This window comes from Notamacropus eugenii, chromosome 5 (assembly GCF_028372415.1).
Source record: "Notamacropus eugenii isolate mMacEug1 chromosome 5, mMacEug1.pri_v2, whole genome shotgun sequence".
Classification (NCBI taxonomy): domain Eukaryota; kingdom Metazoa; phylum Chordata; class Mammalia; order Diprotodontia; family Macropodidae; genus Notamacropus; species Notamacropus eugenii.
This window is the reverse complement of record NC_092876.1, coordinates 422,440,174-422,466,579: the sequence shown is the minus strand read 5'-3', so window position 1 is coordinate 422,466,579 and position 26,406 is coordinate 422,440,174. Positions and strand designations below refer to the sequence as shown.

The following is a 26,406-nucleotide window of genomic DNA, read 5'->3' as shown; positions in this document are numbered from 1 at the left end:
CACTTCAGGGTCCTGACTAGGGAACTTTTAACCACATCACTCCCAAACCACAGAATTTGAGGATTCCTCCAAAAATTACCAGTTCATATATGTCCTCTTCTGGCTTTGGAACATAATACTGCATCTTGTTGTCTATTAGGAACTTGAGACGAAGGTAATGGATTACATGATCTAGTTGATGTGCCTAAAACAAATACCAAAAAAAAAAATCCTTTAGTAGTGAATAAGAATGAATTGATAGATTCATTGTCTATAGGATAAAAGGTAATAAGAAATCAGAAGATGATGGCATTTGGAAGAAAAATGATTATTTCCTTGAAAGAGTTTGAGAAAAGCTCTAACTTTCAAAACTAAAGTAAGGTCATGAGTTGTTTCTGGAAAAATGGATTGCTTCTTCATAATGTCTCCCTGCTGGGCTGTTGTGTGGGACCACTCTGCATTGCATGCACTGCTGGGAGAGTGTGACACAGGATTATGGGTGTATTGTTGTATTTTGATCATCCTGGCTTTTGTCTCTTATTGAGTAAATGTTATAAATACCTCTTCACTTGCCTTTTTTTTCCCTTTATCATTAAGTAAATGGCATGTTTAAGAATTAATGTTGACAAAATGATTGCTTTTGTGTAAATGGGGAAAATGCCAATGTATACTCTGGAATTACAGGGATATATCATAAAAGTATATACCCAACCCCTCCAAACCAGAGTCACCTCTAAAACTCTGAAAGAAAGAATTTGAATCATAACCATGTGACCATGTCTATAGCCAATCTCCCTATTTGGGAAAAACCTTCTAAAAGAGAACAAGTTAGTATGGTATGAGAGCAAGTTAGTCACGAAAGAAAAAAATAGGGTACTGGTCCACATCAGATGCCATAGCATTCAGGGATACGCCTCCATGCCACGGGGCATGCCAAGGCTACAAGAATCATTCTAATAACACAAAATGTATATGAGATGAAGATCTTGAAAGATTTTCTATACTAGTCTTAACTGGTTTTCCATGTCAAATGGATGTAAAATGATGTCAGAGTAAAAAAATGCATAAGACACAAAAGAAACTCATTATTAAATGTTACAGAAAAGAAATCCATTCAGAATGTGAAATGAGAATCATAGTAAAAAAAAAAGTACAACTATTTTTATTTAAATTCTTCCTTCCAAAAGGAAAAATACAACATTAAATGTATTAATTATATAATTAGTCACTAATAATAAGCACACTTTATGATTTGGCATTATCACTTTGCCTCAAAATAAAATCAGCTCTCACAGATAAAATGATTTTATTTCTATTTTTTCTACCATTAGGAAAGGTGCTGAATATATGGGAGACATGGGTGTCAATTTCAGTTCCTGAGAAGAATTTAACACTAAAGTTGACATCTTAATACTTTTGCTCAATAATCAATGACTATTGGAAAATCTTGGTTAAAGATAACAGTAAGTACTGTTAATATTCCAAGATTGATCTATATCTGCAGAAGTTTCAGCCTAACCATTGAACTTCAATGAATACTAATTCCTTACAGTTAGTTAAGAGCTGTAGTAGTAATGTACCCAGGCAAGGTAGGAGGTGCATGTTGAATATGTTTGTAAATGGAGATGAGAAAGCAATCTTCACAGGTGGGTAAAATATCTCAGAATATGTGTGTTTCTCTACAGAACCTCTAATATTTATCATGCTCCTTTATTAGGTAATGTTTACCAATCTAGTAAGGATAAAGTAAAACTGAGAATTGTTTTAATTTACATTTGTCTATTAATAATTTGGATAGGTTTTTTATTTGGTTGTTGAACCCATGGATTTCATCCTTTAAGAACTTTCTGTCACATCTTCTAACTGTATATCAATTGGGGAATAGCTCTTATTTTTATAAATATGAACCAATTTTGTGTGTGTGTGTGTGTGTGTGTGTGTGTGTGTGTGTGTGTAAAATATTGGAATATATGGAAGCCATCTGTCAGAAACTTGCTGTAAAGATTTTTCCTACAGTCAACTGAGCTGTTTCCCTTCTAACTGTAGCTGCATTGGTTTTATTGGTACAAAAGCTTTTCAATTTTATGTAACCAAAATTATTCATTTTATCTTCCATTATGATCTTTTATCCCTTGTTTGGTCACAAACTCTTCCCCTATCCACAGATTCAAAAGGTAGTAAATCATATATTCCTTTGGAGTTAATCTTAGTATATGGTGTGAGTTGTTGGTCTAAATCTAATTTCTGTCAGAATGCTTTCTAATTTCCTAGAACTTTGTGTAGAATAATGTAGTAGCTGGGGTCTCTGAGTTTTTCAAACATTAGGCTACTGTGTTCATGTACTTAGTATGATATTTATCTAATTTTGTTCCACTGACTGATCTCTCTTTTCTAACTAGTACCAAATCATTTTGTTGATTTCTGCTTTGCAGTATAGTTTGCATCCCTATCTTTTTTTTCATGATTTCTGAAGAGATTCTTGATTGATTATAACTCCAGATGAATTTTTTTCCTAGCCCAAGAAAGTGTTCTTTGGTTGTTTGATTGTTATGGAACTGAATGAGCAAATTAATTTAGGGTGGGTTATTTTTTTAAAAAATACAGGCCAGTCCCTAGCAACTAACATTCCTTCAATTATTTGTCTGTCTTTATTTCCAAGCTGATAACATATCTAGATTTATTTTACATCTTGCAATTTGTCTGAAATTATTGTTTCAACTTTTAGTTGACTCTAGGGTTCTCAACATAAACCATCATATCACCTGCAAAAATCAATAACTTTCTTTTTGTCTATGATTATTCCTTCAATTTCTTTTTCTTCTCTTATTGCTAGAGCCAGGATTTTAGCACAATATCAAATGGCAGTGTTGATGATATGGATAATCTTTTCTTTATTCTTGATCTTACTGAAAAGGACAATATTTTTCCCCATCCTATATAATACTGGCTCTTAGTTTAAGTAGATATTATTTACCATATTAAGGAAAGGTCCATTTATTTCCAGATTTTATTTAAAACAGAAGTGGGCTTTGTATTCTTTTCTGAATCTATTGATATAATTATATGATTTTGGTTTTTCTTGCTATTATTATGGTCTATTTTGTTTATTTTTTTCTTAATATTAAATATATTTCTGGTATAAATCCAACCGAGTCATAGCATATAATTTACTTATTGATATACTATATCCTGTATACTATTTATTTAAAATTCTTACATTGTCTTTGACTTTCTTTGCAGTTGTTTTCCCCCTCGATTTTGATTCACTTTAATTTAATAATCCCAGTTGTATCATAAAAGGAATAGGCATATGCATTCTAGAAAGCAATTTTGGACTATGTGCAAAACTTCTATACTGTACATAACCTTTGACTCAGTGATACCTCTGCTACTTCTAGAGCTGAAAGAGACCAAAGGAAAGAATTCATGTACCAAAAAAACTATAATAGCTTTTCTTGTAGTGCCAGAGAACTGGAAACTAAGGGGTCATCTAACAATTGGAGAATGACTGAAAAAATTATGGAATGTAAATGGGATGGACTACTATTGTACACTAAGAAAGGGACAGCTTTGGGGAAACATTTAGAAGACTTGTATGAGCTGATACAGAATGAAGTGAGCAGAATCAGATTTATACAATTAATTTATACAATAATAACAACATTATAAAGGCTCTCATTAATGCAATAAATACTCATGATTCTCAAGGACTGACGATGATGTCTGTTATCTAATTCCTTCCAGAGAGGTGATGGATACCTTATGCAGAATGGAACAAATAGTACTGGACATGGACAATGGGGAAATTTGTTTTGCTTGACTATGCATGTTTATTACAAGAGTTTTCTTTTTCTTATCTATTATTTCAAATGGAGGGAAGGAGGAGAAATAAAGATGTTTGCCTATTGAAAAGTTAATTTTTTGAAAAGTCATTGTGATCTACAAAGAAACACAGAAATCCTTCATAGACTTGTTGTGGTTAAATAATTAAGTGAACAAATATGAACAGAAATTTTTCTTGAAACAGAACTCATGAAAGTGAAGGACCTTAGCTTTGTTAGAAAGCAATGATATAAACTTAGTATCTAATGGAGAGAGGAAGGTATAAGAATTTCTTCTTTAGTTCTTGAGTATTTTCTTATCATAGATCACTTGAGTGATTTACCTATATTTTTTCTAATTCCCTGCCCTACTCATTTAAATACCTCTCAGCCTTTTCTTTCAAGATCACCCCTTGTAACACACCTACAAGAGCAAAATATAATTTGAAAATATACCAGAAATTCCTGACTGTGTAGTTATAAAAAGTGGAAGGAAACATGCTAAAATGAGAACAATATATTCTGGTATTCATAGCATGACAGTGAGAAGACAACTTTAAAATACCATCTCATCTATGCCATTGTCTCTGGAAAACAAAACATTGAAACCATGCCAGAAAAATGGCTATTCTTATTTTAAGATTCTCTAGAAAAACCAATCTTGTGTCTTTCTCATAGGCAGAAAGTTCTCTGTTCCAAACCAAATTTCTTTTGCCAGTCTGTGTATAAACAAAGGATAAAGAAGCTGAGAGTATACCAGAGTAGAAAGATCTCATTATAGATAATCTGGCCCAAAACGAAATTAAGTTTTCCTGCTTAGCAATGAAATTATATGCTTCAGACTTTAACAAAACTACAATACGGCTTAAAAAATTATGTACTACATCACAGAAAAATGTCATCTTTTAAATTCTCCCACCTCCACTGGAAAAAAACACATATTTTCTAATAAAATAATACATGTACTTTTACACTGAAAAGATCCTCCAGAGCGCATGATGAAAAGAATTAAAGTCCATTCTGAAATAAGAGACTAGATATGCTAATCTTCTGAAAGGCCCCATAGAAATCTGAGATCCCATGTTTTAACATGTCTACTACAGAAACTATCTGGATCTTATTCTATCCTACTCAGGAAAATAACCACATTATCATTTCATACCTTGCAGATTAGCTCCAGTATGTCTCTGGCTGTATCCCCTGGATGGACGACTATCAAAGCAGGCTGATCGTTTGGCAGGCAGAACCACGAGGGTGTGAAATACTCATGGACCCAAATGTCACAGTCAGGATTGTGCTGGTGCACACTAGATAACACCACTTCTTTTTCCCTCTGAATAAAGAGAATTATATTATATAAACATCATGGAAATAAATTATATAATATAAATATATAAGTTTTTATCTAATAAATTAAATATATAATATATAAATTTAATATAATTAAATTCAATATTTAATATTAGTATAAAATTTATATACGCATATAAATTTATATCATACAAAATTATAAAAAGAATAATATTATCAGAATAGCAATAGCTGATCACTTAGTTTCCCAATACCACTCAGGTATCATGTTCCCCTTAGTGAAATCAATCTTTCTCCCATTGGTTAAGTTGAAGTAGTTTATTTTGCTTCCAGTCATAGAATTTATTGACCATCATATCATTTGGCCATTGTGCATCAAATTCATTTTCATTTTTTTATTTTAAAAAATTCATTTTCAATTTGAGGTACTAATATCCCACGAATAGGAAAACAGTGATAAGACTTCTCTCTTTCAAGGGAAGAGAAAAATTAGGTACAAAGTGCCAGTAAGAGAGAAACTGGAGTTACAAAAGCATCATCCCCAGGTGAACCAAGATTGCTACAAAAGGGCTCCTGCCTTAAATCAGTTTTCTCATTTAAATCCAATTTTACTTTGTCAAAGTCACTACATAACATGAGTATGGCAACTAAACTTAACTAAAATGTTAAGATAAAATGGTAAGAAAAAAGGCAATAAGAAGGAAAATCATATTTTGGCTATCGCTATTTTTTTTAAAAAGGTCAACTCAGAAGCTCTTAGGTTCACATTAAAAACTACTTTGCTGCCCCACCTGGCTTATGTGAGCGATGTTCATTTTATTTCTTCTTTTTATTCAAAGTCCCTAGCATAAACCATTTGCTTGTCTGGTTCCCCAAAGTCATTGCTACATGTTACGTGGGTTCAGAGGGTCTGTCCCTGTGCTTCACCAAGCTTGTTATAGAAGCTACATCAGACTAAGTAAAGGACTTGGAATTTTTCTTCTACTGAATAAAATCGCATCACTAATGGGAAGGATCAATTTTTGGTTTCCAACATCCACACGATTTTATTTGCGTCACAACAAAACAGTTCATTTTGTGTAGGTTGGTGTACTTATGGTACTTCTTTTACAAAAACAAAACATGTTTATTTTTACCTTGCCATCTGGAACAGTGTCATCATATATTCCTTCTAAAGATTTCTTTATGGTGTCATCTCCCTCTCCAAACACCTGCAAATATAAAACCACCATTTAAACAATCTGAACAAAATTACAGCACAAACGGTTTTGGGAAAATGGTCAAGTGTAGTAGAACACATTATATAAGATTATGACATTCTCTCATGTGCAAAAAAACCATCCACATTACTTCCTTACATTTGCTATTCCCTAAAATGGGAAAATTACTTTCTAGAACATAATCTAGAAACATGATTATTTGTATCCCTTCCCTCCATCTCATCTTGATGGATGAACTACCTGCTTTAAATCTGGTCAATTTATTTGAGCTTAATATGTAATGAACGTCCTCTCCCACCCAACCATGGTGGGCAGTTTTTCCAGAGGGATTGCCCTGTGCTGTACTGCAAATACGAACAAAAATATGACTTTTGATTTTCTGAGACAGAGAATGATGAATGTAATACTGTTTACCTTCATAACGTGAATTGCTGAGAGGACACTTGAGGGGAAAGACTTCAAGAAATATGTTCATGAAAAGCCAGCATAAACTTCTGAATGGCTACTGGGACTCCTGGAGGCATGTGGGGGAAATTAGCTCTTCATCAGATCCCCTGAATTTCAATGTTTGCAACTTTTGAGAATGCTGAGAGCATCCTCCCCCTTGGTGAGATCAATGCTTCTCTCATTGGTTAAGTTGAGGTGATTTATTTTACTTCCAACCCAGAATTTACTTACCAACCCAAATTCCAATCTACATAACTTTTCTGACTTCTGTTTACTATTTTGCTTGGCTAAATAGGTTTATTCGTTGTTTATGATTCAAAATGGCCTTCTATATCAACAATTTAGTGAGAGGGAGCTATGTAAAACTACTATACTCCTCTTGAGAGTGATCAGGAAAATCTGTATGTATTCTGAGCCTGTCAAAGTATTGTGCCCCTAACACTTACAGATGGCTGAGTTTGAATCTGACCTCAGAGACTTCCTTGCTGTATAACCCTGGGCAAGTCACTTAACCTCTTCTTTCATCAGTTTCCTCATCTGAAAAATGGAGACAGTAAAAGCTCTACCTCCTGGAGTTGTTATGAAGATCAAATGAAAAAATAATTGAGAACTTAGCACGGTACCCAGTATGCAGCAGGTGCTACATAAATGTTAGCTGCTATTATTATCTTTATTATGTGTCCCGGAGACAGGAGAGTAAAGGATTAGCTGCTGCCTTAGTACTCCTCATCTCAAGCAGAAACTGAAGCCTCTCTTAGAGAGAAGTGGGTCAGGTCCCAGATCAGACAGTTATCCATACTGCATGCAAGTGAAACATCTCTTTATATGTGGACCATAAGCAAACATTTGTCTCACAAAGGAATAAATCATTTGGGCAGCTCTGCTTCCTGAATTTGCTTCTATATCCTTATAACTGATTCTTTTAAATATGAATTTCTTTCTTTTTTTTCATTTTATGTAAATTTTATAATTTGCCTTTCCTGGAATCTTCAAAATGGTGTGCTTCTGTCTGTACATCTGTGTGTGTGTGAATGTAGCGTAATTTATTACTGGTTTTATATATTTTATTTTAATGGAAAATCCCCAAACTATGGGGTCATTCAGAATGAATAAATTAACTTCTTATTTGCACTTTAACCATCTGGGATTTTCTTTGTGTTTTCCTCAGCTATTTATTGGTACAATTCCATAATGGTAGTAAATGCCTTAATTTTTTTTTAAACAGCTTTACAGCCATGCTGCTTCCTAAATTTTATGTAAAAGTATGTGGGAGGACAAAAGCTAACACTGAAATGGTGCTTCAGCCAAAATCTAGATATTTTGCCATCTTGGGGATGTTAACTAAAATATTTCCAGATGGAGCATCATTTTGATAGTAGATCCCATTCCCCACCCTCCCTCTCCCGCACTGAAATTCCCTGCCAATGGCCCCCTCTCATTTTCCCCTCCTGGCTTAGTGCTGATCTGCCCTTTCCCTACCTCACTCCATTCCCTTCTATGAGGAACCCCAGAGCCTCATTTCCACTTTGATCCTTGGGTCCATTTCTCCCTTTCCAATGATCACAGGCTGGCCCCTTCAACTTCTTATCCCCCACTGCTGCTCCATCCAGAAATGTCCATTGATACCATGTGGTATAGCATAGGTATACCATATACCTAACCCTAACTCTAAATGAGCAGGGTACCATCTATAATCCTTGGAGTAAGATGGGGGAGCACCAAGCCTTATCTGCCTCACTCTTCTACAACACCCTTTTGAGTAACAGATATTCTCACCTTACTAATCTTAAAGACCCATAAGGACTTTACATATTCGCAACAGCCAAACACTTCCACCGTGTGTTGTTTCCCCTCATTACAGTGTGAGCTCCTCAAGAGCACGACTGTCTCACTTTTTCTGTTTAACAAAGTGCTTGGCAAATAATAATCGCTTAATAAATGCTTTTTCATTTAGTCATCCAAAGCTTTTTTCTGTTCTGTTTTATAGTTACTACAAGAGTCCTTGGTTTCTGAATAGCTCTTAAATATTATCTCCAAAGTGTATTTGCTAGTTTTTACTATATATATTTGGTGGTTAACTGTTCTTTGAAGTATCACCTCTTAATTTCATGGGGTTTTGCTTCATTTTTCATTTTGCTTTATATAGATTTTGCCCAGTAGACACAGGGATACAGCAGACTAAGCAGCTGGAGAATACCCCAATCTCCAGGAAGCTCATCCTCACTGGAGCATTTAAAAACCTACGTAGCCCAACTAAAGTCTATTCTTCCACACAGATAAGACATTATTCCCTATTTGCCCCTCCCCCAACTCACTACAATTCAGGTGAAGTATCCAATTTGCTGTGCCTGCTAAAAAAAAAACATTCCAGCTCCCATCTGTGCTTCTGTGCAGGCTTCCATCCTATGTTGGCCACACTGGCATTGTGAGAACTTTTTGATCCTCTCCCAGTCTTAGCTCAGGTGCCAAATTCTTCAAGCAGACATTCCTGACTGTCTTGGTTGGTAGTCTCTTACCTGCCCCCTTCCCAAATTGCTCTGTATTTATTTAGTATATATATCTTTTATTCAATTATTTGCAAATATGTTTTAATACCAATAGAATTTAAGCCCTTTAAAGACAGTAACTGCTATATTTTTATTTATGTCCCTAGCAGCTAGTCCCATTGTAGGTATTTAAAAAATGTTTGTTGATTGACATAAATACGTCCACACACATACAGTCTGTGTTTGTATATAAAAATGTGTACATACATACACACACAAACATATATATACACATGCACACACATACATGTATGTAAGTGTTACCAGCTAAATCTGGTTCAGAAAGATGCTTTTTATAAAGTATTTTCTATAGCTTAGAACTTCTAGTAATTCTAAGTTATAAAACTACTAGAAGAAAGGAAAAACAAAACCCACTGCTCGCCACAAAAAAAAAAAAAAAAAAAAGAAATTGGCAAAAGCAATGAATTTTCAACTTCTTAGAACACAGATTTTTTGCTTCAGCTACTTCTCAGCCAATCTGGAATAATTATTATGCTTAGTTCAAATATGTCTAAATACTTCAAAAGGTATAAATTGTTTACACTTAACTGTTTACAATCATGCCTTCTTATTTTGGTTTTTAAATTGGTGACTATTATTTGCTCTTGAGTTCTCATGAATTATACTAAAGACTTACCTGCTTATGGGGAGAGATACCATACAGAAGCCATATTCAAAACCAAACGTTTCTGAACACGTTGAAACCATGTGCATTGGCACTAAAGGAATATGTACTTTGCCCAGAAAAATGCATATAATTAGTAAATGAAGAAGAATTTTTCTCTAGTGCAAAGAAGAAAGGTATTTCATAATACTGAAATAACTGCTGAATGACCCAACAGAGTTTATCAGATTAGTAAGAATCTACTGAAAATAAATTAAATAATTAAAATTAATACTTACAATACTACTCTGCCCTTTATTGCATTTTCTTTTTTACTTAATATTTTATTTTTCCTCAATTATATGTAAAAACAATTTTCAACATTCATTTTTTAAAATTCAGTTCCAAATTCTCTCCCTCATTGAGAAGTCAAGCAATTTGATGTAAGTTATACACATGTAGCCACTTTGCTCTGTATTCTAACATATGCCAAATGAAATGAACATACAGAACAAAATCATATAACGATGACTTAAAGGAGAAAAAAGCTGCTTATCAAAACCATATATTTACTTGCAAATTTAAAAAATGTGATATTATTTTTTATCTATGTCAGAAGTACCAGTCATCCACTAAACAGGTTTTATGTTCAGAAGCAAAAACCACTTTCTAACTCTTCTTAAAATAAACTCTCCTTAAATAACACAATTAATTCATTATTCACCAAACTAATTTTTATTAATTACCCTATTAATTTGATTAATTACCTCTATGTTTCTCCTCTTGGCTAGTATTCTTTTTTTATGAGTATGCAAGGGCATCATCTTACCACATCATACATATTCATAACTTCGAAATAATTCTCAATTCCTCATTCTGCCTCATTCCACATAGCCAATCAATGGAGGAGGTTGTTAATTCTACCTCCAGAACAATTCTCACCATTCATGTCCTTTTCGCCACCCACAAAGCAATCTCCTCTAATCTAGGTCATCATCACCTCTAACCTGAATTGCTGCAAAAGCCTCCTTAGTATTACTGCCTCAACTGTCCCTTTTCAATCTGTCCTCCACACAGCTACCAAAGTCACAGTCCTAAAGTACACATCTGATCATGTCACTCTCTTACTAAAGATTCTCCAATGGATTCCTATTACCTTTACAATCAAATACTTTCTTTTCTAGTATTTGAAGTCCTTTTCAACTTGGTTCCAAACTAGTTCTCAGGTTTTTTTACATGTCATTCCTCTTCATATATTCTACAGTCCAGCCAAATTGGATTTCTTGCTGTTTACATCCATGACATCCCAACACTCATATTTGGAACTGACTCTCCCTCACGTCCTCTGCTCTTGGAACTCTGGCTTCCTTCAAGGCTTAACTCAACGGTTACCTCGTACTACTCAATGCCCTTTTCATCTTCCTATCTTCCAGTGCCTTGTCAAAAAAGTCTGCCTTGTATTTATTTATTCTGTATATATTATATGTGTGTGCTCCTTCCTCCTAAAGAATTTAAGCTTCTTGAGAACAAGAACTGTTTTACTTCTGCTTCTGCAGTACCCAGCACAGTGCATGGCACATTGTAGACGCTTCATACGTCTTTACTCCTGAGGAATGACTATTATTCTTATATATGTATATTCATTCACTGTTTAGATATCTTGGAAAACAAACCGTTATCAGAGATATTACATGTATCTCTGTATACAAACACACCCACACAAATACTTTATGAGACAAATACCCATTCCCTAAAGAGAAAATGGTCAAAGGATATGAACAATTCTCAAAAGAGGAATCTCAAAGTATTCACAACCACATGAAAGAATTTTGCAAATCACTAATAATAAGAGAAGTACAAATTAAAGTAAGCCTGAGATTTTTACCTCATATAGTACAAATTGCCAAAAATATCCAAAAAATGGAAATAATTCAAAGACGTAGGCTTGTGGAAGGATTTGTTGTGGTTTAGTTGTTTCAGTGGTGTAGCTCTTCAGGACCCTACCTGGGGTTTTGGCAAAAATACAAGCATGCTCTGTCATTTCCTTTTCTATCTAATTTTAAAGGTGAGGAATTGGGACAAATAGGGTTAAAAGATTCGCCCAGGGTCACACAGTTAGTAAATATCTGAGGCCAGATTTGAACTCAGGAAGATGAGTCTTCCTGACTCTAGGCCCAGAAGTCTATCCATTTAGCTACCTAGCTACTGTTGTGGAAGGATAGGTACATTAATACATTGTTTGTGGAGCTGCAAAAAGGTTACATCATTTTGGAAGTGTGCAAATCAAGCGACTAAAATGTCCATATTCTTTGAATCAGAAGCTCCATTATTGGGCTTTTACCCCAAGGACATCATTGATAAGAAGAAAGCCCCCTATACACCAAAATATTTATAGCACTCCTCTTTGTGACAGCAAAGAATTGGAAATAAGGAAGATACTCATCAACTGGGGAATGGCTAAACAAACTACAACCCATAAATGTAATGGACTATTATTGTGCTTGTAAAAAATCATGTATGTGATGAACGGAGAATAATGGGAAGATTTAAGTAAACTGATGCAAGTGGAGCCCAGAAAACACTACATACAGCAACTACAACACCAATGGAAAGAATAAAACACCAAAAAATCAAAAGTGAACATAACAAAACTATAAAGATCCAACAAGGCTTGAAAAGGGAGACATGAGAAAAAAGCCTGGCCTTCCCCCCACTTTTGTGGAGGTGGGAGGTTCACAGGTGTTATACAATGCACATGTTTTTAGATTTTTTTTCACTGTGCTTATCTTTTTTCCTTTCTAAAAAAGAATCCAACTATTTGTTATATAGGATGACTCTCTAGGGGGAGAAGAGGGTAGCTATTACGATGTAAGAAAATGAAGGACATCATACAAACTTATTAAAGAAACACCTTTGATATCCAAGCACTAGGTTGCATGTTGGATTCTGATAAGTCGTCATCTAATTCTTGCTGGACAGTATAGTGTTAGGGAACTCAGTTTTGAGGCTGTTCTAATTTTTAACATCTACCTACCTGCAAATTCAATTTACTTATAAATTTTCTATTTACTGGATATTATAATCATAAATTTTACCTATCCCTTTCTCCATGTTGTAGGCAAGAAGAACAACCACATTCTTCTCCCACATAAATATTTTAAAATAGCAATCATATTGCCTATGAATTTTAACTTCTCCAAACTAAATATCTTCAGATTTTTCACCTGCTATTTCCCAGCATCCTCTGGACGTGCTCCAGTTTGTTAATATGCCATCTGAGAATACAATAAAGTTGAGGTGTGGTCTGACCACAGTAGGGTACAGGGGAGCTACCACCTACCTTACTCTGGACAGTCTACTTCTGTTAATGCAGGTCTACTCATTATAACATTTCTGATCACCTACCTGATTGATGCTTGGCCTTCCCTGTTTCTTCTTTGAGGTAGTGTCCAGACCCCAAAGAGAAGAAAATCTGCTTCTTCTCTTACTTGCAGTTCTAGACATGGCCTGAGTTCTTCGTCTTACACCAGTCTCACCGGTGCGCGCTGCCACCTGAAAACAGCAAGAGTTTCTGAATCAAAGATAAAGAAGATAACGATAATGCCACTGCCACCATATTTATAATATTAATGTTTATATAGTGCTTACTCTATGCTAAGCACTGATCTAAGCACTTTACAATTATAATCTCATTTGATCCTCAAAACAATCCTGGGAGGTAGGTGCTATTATCCCCATCTTACAGATGATGAAACAGAGGTGAAAGAACTTGCTCAAGGTCACACAGCTAGGAAGTATCTGAGGCTGAATCTGAATGCAGGTCTTCCTGACTCCAGGTTCTACCCACTGTGCCACTCTGTGGCCCGTATGCTCTAAAAGTTTCAAAGAACCAATGAGAAATATGCCCTCTTGAGGAACTCCAGATTTGAGCTAGTTGTTCCTTGGTTGAGATACTTCCAAATAAACCACTCACTGCCAACACGCCAATCTGAGGAATCCAACGCATCGTTAAAGACATTAACAAATGCTAGGTGAAGGTGACTCAGTCTAAAACTGTCAAATATGAATTTGAAGAGGCAAAATAAAGGTATAAAAGTTTCTTCCTCATTGTGGAAGAATTAATATTTCCTCAAAATGTAACCTGAAAAGCTAATTGAGTTATATACAGGACATTAAGATTCTGAACAAATATTTAAGGACACGTAAATATGTTTTCATCAAAAAGGGGAGTGGGTGAGAGCACGGAAGGAGATCATCAGACTGACAGTTCAGACGTGAACTTTATCCTAATTGTTGTAATCAAGTCCCAAGGGTTTCAGGTGAAGCATGACAAGCCTGAATTGGCCCACCCACCGGCTTTCTTTTGTAAAAAAAAGGGAGCAGCAGGAGGAACAAGTTTGACTTGAAATAAAAGACCAGAGTGAATATCCTAGAGCCTACTTTTAAATAGCTGCTCATGCAGGTAACTCCCCAAACATAGTTGCTACAGAGTTCAGGGATAATGCATTGCTGCGTAACAGAAAAAAGCTACATGACTAATCTCCATTTTGGTGAGAAACTCCACTTTACTTTCAGTGTTGAGAGCATAAACACAATGAAAGAACCAGCAAGAGAAAAGAGAACTGGTGTTACAAAGCTTCTATTTGCATTAAGACCAGAGCAAGATTCCTTGTTCCAAAGGGGAAAAAAGCAGCAAACAAAGCTTGTGTTGCCTGAGAAAAAGTCATTTTGAGGGGGTATGGGGAGGTAGTTAGCGCATACAGGAAGGCTCAGCTCAATGCATGTAAAACATGTGGTTGCCAACACTTCTGCAATCAGCCATATAACACAATGATAATTAACTACTGTGTTATGAATTAAACCTTGTTGTTAAATAAATAAAGATTAAATTAGGAATCAAAAGACCTCAGACCAACTGGCTGCCAATGATGCATCGACCTCTCCAATTCTGTACTAGCTTCTCAACTGTAATTTGTTCATATTATTTTAATAGTGATGTCAATCTCTAGAGAGCCTTAAAAAATCTGTTTTAGCCCTGTATATATAAAGGTCCTCTGGTTTGAAATAGGTAGGCTTTTGATGAAGTACACTGAACATCATTATCCATATCAACATAGAGTCAGTCTGAGACTACTGGAGATATCACATAACAAATGAGCCCATAAAAGGAAGAATGTAGAAGGGAAAAGTGGAGGGGAAAGATCAGACACAGCATGTATCATATATTATAGTTGCCAAATAGTAAATAGTTATAGTGCTGTAGGCCTTAATGATTACTTTTTCCTAAAACATCTCTTAAGTTAGATTCAGAAAGTTGTTGGTATTAAAGGTAAGAGTCCTAACAGGAATAAATTTAAACATATATAAGATTGCAAGTATTTCTCTTAACACCCATTCAGCTAGCTAATTAAGTCAACTTAACAGAAGGGGACCAATCTAATAAACCATGAGTCTAGAGGACTCAAGATGAAATATACGACCTGTCTAACTCCTGTCAGTAGGTGATGGACTTAAAATGAATGAGATGTATATTTTTGGACATGACAAATGTGGGAATTTGTTTTGCTGAACTATGCATAACCATTATGGTTTAAATGGGAGAGGGTGGTAGAAGGGAGACATAAATGCCTGTATAAATAAATGTTTGGTTTTTTTTTTTTAAAGATTCAACAAAGTCAGCTTACTAGTTACACGACTTGCTTGACTGAAACCTGAATTCTACATTAAAAAGATAAGTTGAAGAGGATTCTGGGAAGAAGAAGAGGATTCTGGGATTATGTCAGAAAATTCCAGGCTTTCCAAATTTCCTCCACAAACAAGACAGAGCATCGCATCAAAGTTAGCAGCAAAAATAAATGAAGTTTGGGGTAAAGTAGTTGTCCTCAGATAGCTTGACAGGATCTTAAGAAATACTGGATTTCTATGGGCAGAGGTTTGACCCAATTGAAGTGTAAACACCTCCAGTAAGACTCCACTGAATCATGTGCCCTCAGGGAAGCTGGGTAGAGGCAGCAGCAGCCTGGATCATGGGAACTTTTACCTCAGACAGCTGAGCAGGGGGGAGACTGTAGGACCCTCCACTGTTGTGGGATACCAGGTCCAGCTGTGCTGACCAGATGTGGTCCAAAGTTGCAGTTGTGGGTGAGGAGGAGGAGGAGCAAACATACACCCCATGACTGCATGGAAGATGGGAGGGGACTCTGCTGGCTGTGGGCACATACAGAGGAGCAGGGTCCCTGGTTTACACTCCAGGCTAGAGGGAAGGGCTCAAGTTTGCTGCCTCTGGAGGGACTGTAGGGAGCAAGAGCATTTGTGGAACAGCTGGCTTGAGGTGCAGAAGAGTGTCCTGTTGGGGGTGTAAGCTCAGTTCCATGTGGACAGTCTCGGGAGGGTAAAGGTGAGAGCTTCTAAACCTTAGAGTTCTCATGAGGCCCCCCAGGAAACAGCAGGGAATTGAGGAGTGAGATCTCGTGTATTCCCGCCTCTTCCCGTGAGAACGTGATGGGAGAGAGCATCCCCGCCCTCGAGACTGGCCCGGATCTGGGCACACCTATTGTTATCTAACAGGCACGGTATTCAGGTGCAAACTATGCGGCAGGAGAGCTTAAGTAGGGTCAGGAAAGCCTGAAGGCGCTCTTAGCGCTGAGGGGCCCTTACAGGACAGAAGGACCCTTTTCCTCTCTTCGTTCTTCCCTCTCCCCTCTCTCCCCACTTCCACTTCTGCTTTCATTCTCTTACTGTAAGATCTTTGCCTCCTTGGGAGATTTCTCTCTCTCTCCTAAGGAAGAGTTCCCCCTGAACATGTAACCAGGACCCTGAATAAAGCCTAACCCTTGTTCGACTCCGGAAAGTCTCTTCTCTCATACGTTTATCCGGTTTGGCCAGCCGAAGACCTGCGATAGGTAAGGTAAGACTCCGGTAGCCCTCAGGCCTCTAGGTCTGGCAGTGTCCAAGGCTGGGCTCCAGGACAGAGCTCAGAAAATAACAGTGAGAAGGACTGGGCCTGAGGCACCATTCCCCACACCTTGGGAATAGAACTTAATTACAATAAAACTGCTAAAAGTAAAATAAAAATAAAAATGAGAAAATAAAGGAGAAAGAACCTGACCATTGATAACTACTATGGGTTCATATTCAGAGGAAGATAGTGGAGCTAAAAAGGCCACTCCTACTTCAAAGAGAAATATCAAATGGTCACAAGCCCTAAAAGAGTATTTGGAAGAACTTACAAAGGACTTAAAAAATCAAATAAGAAAAATTGAGGAGAAATTTAAAGAAATAAGAGCAATGCAAAAAAACTATGAAAAGAAAGTTAACTAACTGGAAAATGAGATTCAAAAACTTAAGGGAAGAGATAAGAAGGATAAATATGAGGAAAAATAGGATGGAGGGAAATAATAATTTCCGACTAATAATTATAACTTTGAATGTGAATGGAATGAATTTACCCATGAAACAGAAAAGGAAGGAATGGATTAAAAATTAGAATACCACAATATGTTGTTTACAAGAAACAAAATTAAAAATGAAAGACACAGAGTTAAAATAAAGGGCTGCAGTAGAATTTATTATGCTTCAGCTGATGTAGAAAAAGGAAGTGGTAGCAATCATTGGTCTCAGACAAAGTTAAAGCTAAAATAGGTTTAATTTTAAAAGAGATAAGCAGGGAAACTATACTTTGTATCACCAATATTATTCAATATTGTTTTAGAAATGCCAGAAATAGCAATAAAAGAAGAAAAAGAAATTGAAGGAATCAGAATGGGAAAAGAGGTAATAAACTATCTCTTTTTTGCAGACAACATGATGATATATATAAAAAAAGTCCTAAAGATTTGACTAAATAGTTGAAACAATAATTTTTTTTATCAAAGTAGTAGGATGTAAAATAAATGCACATAAATCACCAGTATTTTCATATATTACCAATAAAACCCTACAAGAAGAGATAGTAAGAGATACTCCATTTAAAATAATAGCAGACAGTACAAAATACCTGAGAGCATGCTTGCCAAAACAGACCCACGAATTACATGAACATAATTATAAAACATTATTTATGCAAATAAGGTCAGATTTTAAAAATTGGAGAAATATTCATTGTTCATGGGTATGCAAAGTCAATAATAAGGATGACAATTTTACCTAACTAACCTATTTATTCGAAGTCATCCTCATTAAATTACTAAAAAAAACCTATTTTATTGAGTTAGAAAAAAAATAAAATTCATTTAGAAGAACAAAAAGTCAAGAATTTCAAAGAAACTAATGAAAAAATGTAAAGGAAGAAGGTTCAGCAGTACCAGATTTTAAACTATATTATAAAGCAGCAAATATCAAAACTATCTGGTAGTGGCTAAGAAATAGAAATCTAGATAAGTGGAACAGAGTAGATATATAATATACGGTAGTTAAGGATTATAGTAACCTTCCGTTTGACAAATGTAAAGATTTAGCTGTGAGGGATAAGAATTCATTAATAGGTAAAAAAAAAATTTACTAGGAAAACTGGAAAGCAATCTGGCAGGAACTGGGCAAAGAACAATATCTTAAACCATTTAACAAGATAAGGTCAAAATAGATACATGACCTTGATATAAAGGGAGATATCACAAGACACTAAGAAGAACGTGGAAGATATTACCTACTAGACTTAGGAACAGGAAAAAAATTCATGAATACATAAGAGATAGAGAGCATTCTGAGGTGCAAAATGGATGATTTTGATTACATTAAATTAAAAAGGTTTTGTACAAATAAAACCAATGTAGCTAAGATTAGAAGGAAAGCAGAAAACTGGGGGGAAAACTCTATAGATAGTACCTTAGAAAAAGATCTAATTAGTCAAATATATAAAGAACTATATCAAATTTATAAGAATATGAGTCATTCTCCAAATGATGAATGGTCAAGGGGTATGAACAGGCAGTTTTTTGAATAAGAAATAAAAAATATATATAGACATATGAAAAAAATGCTCCAAATAGTATAGATTAGAGAAATGCAAATTAAAACAAATTTGAGATATCATCTTACACCTATAAGATTGGCCAAAATGACAGACCTCCTTCAACTGGGGAATAGCTAAGTAAATTGTGTTCTGATTGTGATAGAATACTACTGTGCTGTGAGAAACGATGAGTTAGTTGATTTTAGAAAAACACAGAAAGACTTGCATAAAATAATGAAAAGTGAAATAACAGTAGCAAGTATACAGTAACAGAAATATTTTCCTAAGAACTGAATGACTAATTCATCTTGAGTATCATAAATACTCAAACCAGCTATGAAGGACTTATGAAGGAAGATGCTGTCCACCTCTGAGAAAGAACTGATAAATAGAAGTATGTATCATGTGGTTTTATAAGTATGTGTGTATAGGTGTATATATATATGTATGTGCGTGTGTGTGTATTTGTGTTTAATTGTAGCTTTCTCTAACGTGGGGAAGGGAGTGAGGGAGAAAAAAAGGTACACAGAAGAGAATGAAAGAAAACCTGGAAGCACCGAAAAGCAGGTTAGCTTTGAAAACAATGCATAGTGTTACATGTTTTTTTTTAAAGTAAACAGTCTAAAATGAAAGTTTATGGTTTTACGTTGACTCCTCTCCTTATGTTGTGCTATGTACATGGAAATGTTCTTTTTTTCCCCTCTTTTTTTAAATTTAAGCTCAAAATGAATTTTAAAAAATTAGTTCATGATGCAAATAATTATATTTGTACTAGTACTCTACATTATAGAAAGGAAGGAAGGAAGGAAGGAAGGAAGGAAGGAAGGAAGGAAGGAAGGAAGGAAGGAAGGGAGGAAGGAAGGGAGGAAGAAAGGAAGAAAGGAAGAAAGGAAGAAAGAAAGAAAGAGAAAGAAAGAAAGAGAGAGAGAAAGAAAGAAAGAAAGAAAGAAAGAAAGAGAGAAAGAAAGAAAAGGAAGGAAGACAGAAAGAAAGAAAGAAAAGGAAGGAAGACAGAAAGAAAGAAAGAAAAGGAAGGAAGACAGAAAGAAAGAAAGAAAGAAAGAAAGAAAGAAAGAAAAGGAAGGAAGACAGAAAGAAAGAAAGAAAAGGAAGGAAGACAGAAAGAAAGAAACCAAAAGTTTTGAGTACCTAGTACAATGCTTTGTATGGAGTATTCATTTGATGTTTATTCCAGTAAGTCATTGAATTGAATTGAAAGACGAGCACAAACAGAGTCTTCAAATTTTTTAAACCATTCTTGGAAACAATCACAGAATTGTCTTCCTCTAAGTTACCAGTTTTAATAGTTCATGTGTCACATGAAATGCTTAAATGAGAAGAACTGGGCAATAATAGCTCTGTATCGAGAATGTTGCTAATTATGGAGAAAAACATGTCAGGAAGTACTTGACATCTATGAAATTTTCCCCCAGGTATAGAGGATGTATCTGATGCATTTTTTGACTGGTATAACATTAATATTATTCTCTTCTAAAATTACATATAAATCACACATAGGGTAAATATTTAGATGCCCCTCATTTAGGTGGTCCAGTCAATAGCTTTCCAGCCCTGGATTCAAGAGGATCTGAGTTTAATTCCATCCTTACTTATAAGCTGTATGATCCCGGGCAAGTCACTTAACCCTATGTGCCTCAGTTTCTTATCTGTATATGGAACTGGATAAGGAAATGGCAAACCACTCCAATATCTTTGCCAAGAAAATCCCAAATGGGGCCATGATGAGTCAGACACTGCTGAAACGACTCAATATTTAGTATTTTTTAAAATAAATTTTTATTGACTCATTTATAATTAATATAAATTATGACAGTCCCTGGATGAAAACAATGCTTCAGGATTTACCCAAACATAAAGAACATTCTCATCCCTATTTAAGTATTTTGCACTTATCTAGGAAAAACTGAAGTAGAAAATCCATTAATTGATTTACTCTACACATAGCTTCTCTACTACTAAAAGTGACAGCACTTAAACATTGCAAAGGTAAGACAGAGCCAAGGAGACCGAGAGCCATAATCAGCGTAGGGAAAACATAAATTCAAAATGCCAGTTCTAATCACTTAGAAACTGATTCTAAGCATACAAAGGCAATTGCCCATTAGACTTCATCTTGGAGTACTGTATTCAGTTCTAGGTGACAGTGTTTAAGAAGGCCATTAACACGTTGGAGGGTGTTTGGGGGAGGGCAGCTAGGATAGTGAAGGGTCTTAAATAACTGATCTATGAGGGCTGACTGAAGGACACTGGGTATGTTAAACTGGAATAAGAGAAGACTGAGATATAATAACTGTCTTCCAGTATCTGAAGGTCTACCATGAGGAGAAGGGATCAGATTTGCTCTCTGTTGTCCCAGAGGATAGAAACAGGAAAAATAAGAACAAATTACAAAGAAGTAAATATATGCTTGATGTCAGGAAAAACTTGCTAATAATGCTGAGTGTTTGGACACTTGCTAAGTGTCCAAAATCAGAACAGGTGCTGAGTCCTCCCTCCTGGAGGTTTTTGCACAGAAACTGAATGAACACTTGTGAGGTATGTTAAAGTAAAGATCCTTTTTGGTATGGGCTGGACCAAATGGGTACAAAGGGCTCATCCACCTCTCAAATTCTGTAACATCTTTTCAGCTGTACTTTGTCCATATTATTTGAATAATGATGCTGATCTAAAGAGAACCTAAAAACACCTCTGACTGAATAACAACTCTGTATTCAATTGACGGGTACAGCTGCTTCCACAGTTTCTACCCAAGTAAGATAATAGACTAGAAAAAGCAACAGACTAATTTAGTCCAAAAAGCTCTATGGTTCAACATCCAAGTGTGGGAATGGTATCCATGGTGACTCTACATTGATGCAATTTCATAGGAAAAGGGTGTGCAAGCATCTATTTAGCCTTTACAATTTCATATTAGCTTTGAAAAGTAATGAACCCCATCAAGGCTGAGGCTTATATAATAAACCCCAGAATGTGACTGAGTAAAGATCTGCATTCAACACAAAATATGAAAAGAACCACAAATTTCTATGCAATAGTGACATATGAATGCTGGGAGACTCCTGTCAAGTCCTACTAAGGATTAATGATTAAATTGAATATTTTAAACAACAACCACTGACCATCAAAATCAAACTCACCAGGGCATGAAAGGAGGATACAGAAAAAATTCCAAGGCGGCCCATGGCTACTTTAGTTGGTCGACTGGCAAAAGCAAGGAGCCTTTTAGGATTTGGCAGCTCCCCTCCTTGTAGGCTAGCTAAATAGCAACGATATCGAAATAGATCCATTTGGAATTGTTCAAGATTTTGCTCCCAAACAAATATCTACAACAGAAAGAAATGAAGGAGAGAACATAAATATGCAAGGTAACATGTTCCGTTCACAAGAATATCAGTAACTTATCTATTCTTCAAAAATTGTCATAAACCTCGATGGGGGGGGGGGGGGGAAGGGAAAGGCCTCAAATTTCCAAATGTGAACAAATCAGCTATTTTTATATTTAAAGGTGATATTTTTCTGAAAAGACTTGATTCAATATTAATGTGCAGAAACTTCAATATGACTGCTTAACTTTCTTTCCTTTCTCAAATCTATATTTCTTACTGACTGGTATGAAGAAAAGAGTAGGAGCCCTAGTCTTTAGACCAGAAGTAGAAAAAAGGAAAAAGGAAAGCTGAAAAAAAGACCACTATATTCTTGTACCTTTAGCTCAGTATGAAGTTGTACCTTTTCTATAGCAAATAAAATTATATGTGTAACTTTGGGTTTTTTTTAGCGAGGAGATTTATTTGGGGCCAAAAATAGAGTGTGATACAATATACTTGTGAAAGACAGAAAGGAAAGAACAGAAAAAGAGCCAGATAGATAAGTATACATAGAAAGTAACAGAGATTCGGAGAAGGGGAAGAGAGGCCAAAACAAGGGATACAAGGGAGCAGAGAACCAAACTGAATAAATACTCCTTAGCGTTCTTCATAAATTATTTCTTTAAGAAGCCATAGCACCTATTATGATGCTGAGGCTTGAAACGCAATACAATGTAATGGAGGGAAATTAGGGTTATAAGCAGAAGGCAACATGTTGGCCCATGTGAGCACTGACATTTCAAAGCATTATTAAAATAAAAAAAACCATGTAGACTCTTTTTTTTAGAAATGGCAAATATTTAGGTTTTATTTTAATTTTGACTTCTTTTTAAAAAATTATGCATGTTTTAGATATTTTAGGCATTTAGACATAACAATGAAAAAGACAAGTTATTTGGACCTTCTGTAAAGAATCACTTAAGGAAGCAATTCTTAGAATTAATTCAACAACCTATGAACTCAGACTTCAGAGTTATTCTGTGTCATGAAGCTGCCCAAATGTAAGTCTAGATATAATATCTTGTGAAGGGTCATTATAGCATGGAGATGCACCTACTTACATTAGATATTTAGACACATTTATTATTTAAAATGCCTTCGACCTTTGGTCCAATAGAATTATCTACTCCAATTTATTAAAGGGTCAAAAATTTATGATGGCTTCTGAGCCAAAAAACCAATAAAGGGAATAAAATCTCAATCTTTACAATGAAGCAGACCTGTTTTCCTCAAACAGTGCATCACTTGGGAGAGGGGGGAGCTTTCTATTGGATTTTGCCTTAGGTAATATCATTCCCATTTAACTTCCAAATAAACAAACCTGATCAAAGGCGGAGGAAAATGGGCAGTTAAAATAATAAACTTAGTATCTAGGCTAAAAGCTGATAACTACACAATAACTGATTTTTCATCATTTCATAGCAGCAAAAACTTTTAAAGACCGAAGGATTTCACCTTAAAAATTTTCAGAAAGGTTACCTGATCGAGTATGGTTTTCTTTTTCTTGGAATCAGTTACTGAAGACAGCTGCATATCACCCATTTTCTTCATCTTCTCATCCATATCAATCTTTTGTTCTAGTTTTTTGATCTCTGATTTCAGGAGTCGGAGAGTGTCCTCTTTGTGGTGCTGTCTTGCCACAGCAGTTGCACAAGCAGAGTGGATTGCAGTAATCCAGTTTTCTAATTCTGTCTGGCTGATGGTCTGTATAGAATGGAGAAGTAGCAGAGAAAGCCATACTTTATGTAGCTATCAGACACAAACCTGGGCTCATCAGGAGAAGTCACTCACTCTCCTGATTGTCAAGATCATATCTTTAGATAAAACAATGAAAAAGACAAGTTACATTGAACTTCTGGAAGGAATCACTACAAGAAGTAGTTAATTCTTAGAACTGGTTCATTCAACAACCTATGAACTCAGGCTTTGGAGTTTGGTGAAGAAAGATCCTACATATGGAGCTGCCCAGACTAATAAGCACAGGTGCAAATATCCTTTGATGGCTCAGGGTAGCTTGGAGGGGTCCCTGAAGCCCTGAAGACTACAGGAACTTGAAAGGCAGTAGAGGTCAAGCTGTGGAGAGGTTCTATCAAGCTGGGAAGGCTTTAATATGAGCTGAGTGACTGACAGGACTGCTAGTAGATTGGAAGAATTCAGCGATGAACTCTTGGTTTTGGTAACACATGGAACAAAGAACAATTTCAAATGACCCTAAGTTCTATGTAGCCCCCTTTTGCTTCTATGGAAAGAGTGAGGAAGTAGCATAATAAAGGCAGAGACTAGTAAAGTTCTAAAACGGGACGTAAGTATTAACTTAATTGTTAGTACTCAAAATATGAAATTGTTATCCAATGAAAGATGAGCTTATACATTAGTGGAAAAAATGGAACCATAACAAAATTGACATTTTCTCAATAAATGAAATAGGAACATAAGGAAGTTGCAGTTTAAGAAAAGCACAGGCTTTTTCTTTATTTGGAGAGACAAACAAGAGAATTCACAGTTGATTTATTTTTGTGTTTTCAAAGGTAATAAGAAATATTTTATGAAAAACTCAGTCATCCTATCTTGTAGTTTTCACGGTAAGCACAAGCAAAAAGCCTACCACGAAGGTAATTGTAGCTTATGATTCAGTATCTGCTGCAAAGATTAATAAGTAGAATAATAATTTGACAAGGTCCTTCAAACCAAGTGAACATATTCTTTGATATTTAGTAACTTCAAGGCAAAAGCAGACATGAGTAGGATGACATAGGTAGGGTTCAGACTTAAGAAATTCAAGGCTTATTTGTAGACTACGTAATCTCATGCCATTAATTGATGAGTATGTTCTTTAAGAGAAATGGAAGGTTATAAATGTAAAGAATTGAATAACAACAAAAATGAAATCAAACACATAACCATAAAACTACTGAATGAGAATCATCTAAGGATTTATGTGGTGATGGTCAATAAGCATTGATTAAGCACCTACTGTTACATGCCAAGTTCTGTGCTAAGAGCTGGGAGTACAAAAAAAAGAGAAACAGCTCACAAAGAGCTCCAGGTCTAATGGGGAAAAAAGCAGAAGGTGGGATTTTAACTGACACCAGGGAAGTCGGAAGGCAGAGATGTAGTGGGAGAGCATTCCATGAATGGGAGATAACCAGTGAAAATACCTGGAATTGGGAGATAGAACAGCTTGTTCAAAGAAGAGCCACAAGGCCAGTATCACTGGATTGCAGAGTATGTGGTGGGGTAACAATGTGGAGCGTAAGAAGAATGGGAAGGTAGAAAGGGGACTAGGTTATGAAGAATTTTGAATGCCAAACAGCAGATTTTATATTTGATCCTGGAGGTGATAGGGAGCCACTAGAGTTGAATGAATTTGGGCAAGGGTAGGGTTGTAGTTACAAGGTCAGACTTGTGTTTAAGGAAGATTACTTTGAGAGTGAGGAGAGACCTGTGGTAGAGGGACCTATTGTAATAGGCTATTACAATAGCCCAGGTATGTGGAGATGAGGCCTGGATCAGGGTGGTAACGGTAACAGAGGAGACAAGGGGATGTATGAAAGATATTATGAAGGTAAAATCAACAAGTCTTGGCATATACCTAGTACATGTCAAGTAACTGACGCTGGATTTGAACTCTGGTCCTCCTGATTCCAGGGCTGATGTTGTATCCACTGGGCCACCTACCTGCCCTTTTGTCATTAAAATTTTTAATACAACTGAGGGATCCTTAGCAGAGTTATATATTATTCCATCATCTTTACCAAAAATCTAATTTAATTATTTTTTAAGAGCTCTTCATCCCTCCTCTCCAGAAAAAGAGCTAATGAAAATATGTTCAATTCATATATCTTAACATTTTAAGCTCTTTAAATTTTAGCTTCTATATGTAGAATTACCTCAGCACTCCATAACTATTTAAAACCTAGTTAAATATTACCTCGTCTTGTGGTTGTCGTCAAAGGCAGTTACATTAGAAAGAATTTTTGTTCTTGCTGGCCTATCTAAATAAAGCAGCAGTCAGTGCCAATCTCTATTTTTAGGCTAAATCAATTTCCAGAGATACACAATCCATTAAAATATCTTTCCAACAAAACTGGTCCTTATTCAGGGAAATAAACTATGCTGACATGAATGCAAGCTGCCTTCTG

The 26,406-nt window shown here is 35.6% G+C and overlaps 1 protein-coding gene across 8 annotated transcripts in view; it reads right to left on the bottom strand.

Annotated features, from left to right (window-relative positions):
• TIAM1 (TIAM Rac1 associated GEF 1) overlaps positions 1-26,406 on the bottom strand; it is a 320,249-nt gene that overhangs the window by 60,727 nt on the left and 233,116 nt on the right. For all 8 annotated transcript variants that reach the window (XM_072615007.1, XM_072615015.1, XM_072615013.1 and 5 more), the window contains 6 exons: positions 23,744-23,968; positions 22,037-22,222; positions 13,334-13,480; positions 6,248-6,322; positions 4,963-5,133; positions 80-184 (listed from right to left, as the gene is read on the bottom strand). In XM_072615007.1, the coding sequence (XP_072471108.1) occupies positions 80-184; positions 4,963-5,133; positions 6,248-6,322; positions 13,334-13,480; positions 22,037-22,222; positions 23,744-23,968 (909 nt within the window). The remainder of the gene's footprint in view (positions 1-79; positions 185-4,962; positions 5,134-6,247; positions 6,323-13,333; positions 13,481-22,036; positions 22,223-23,743; positions 23,969-26,406) is intronic.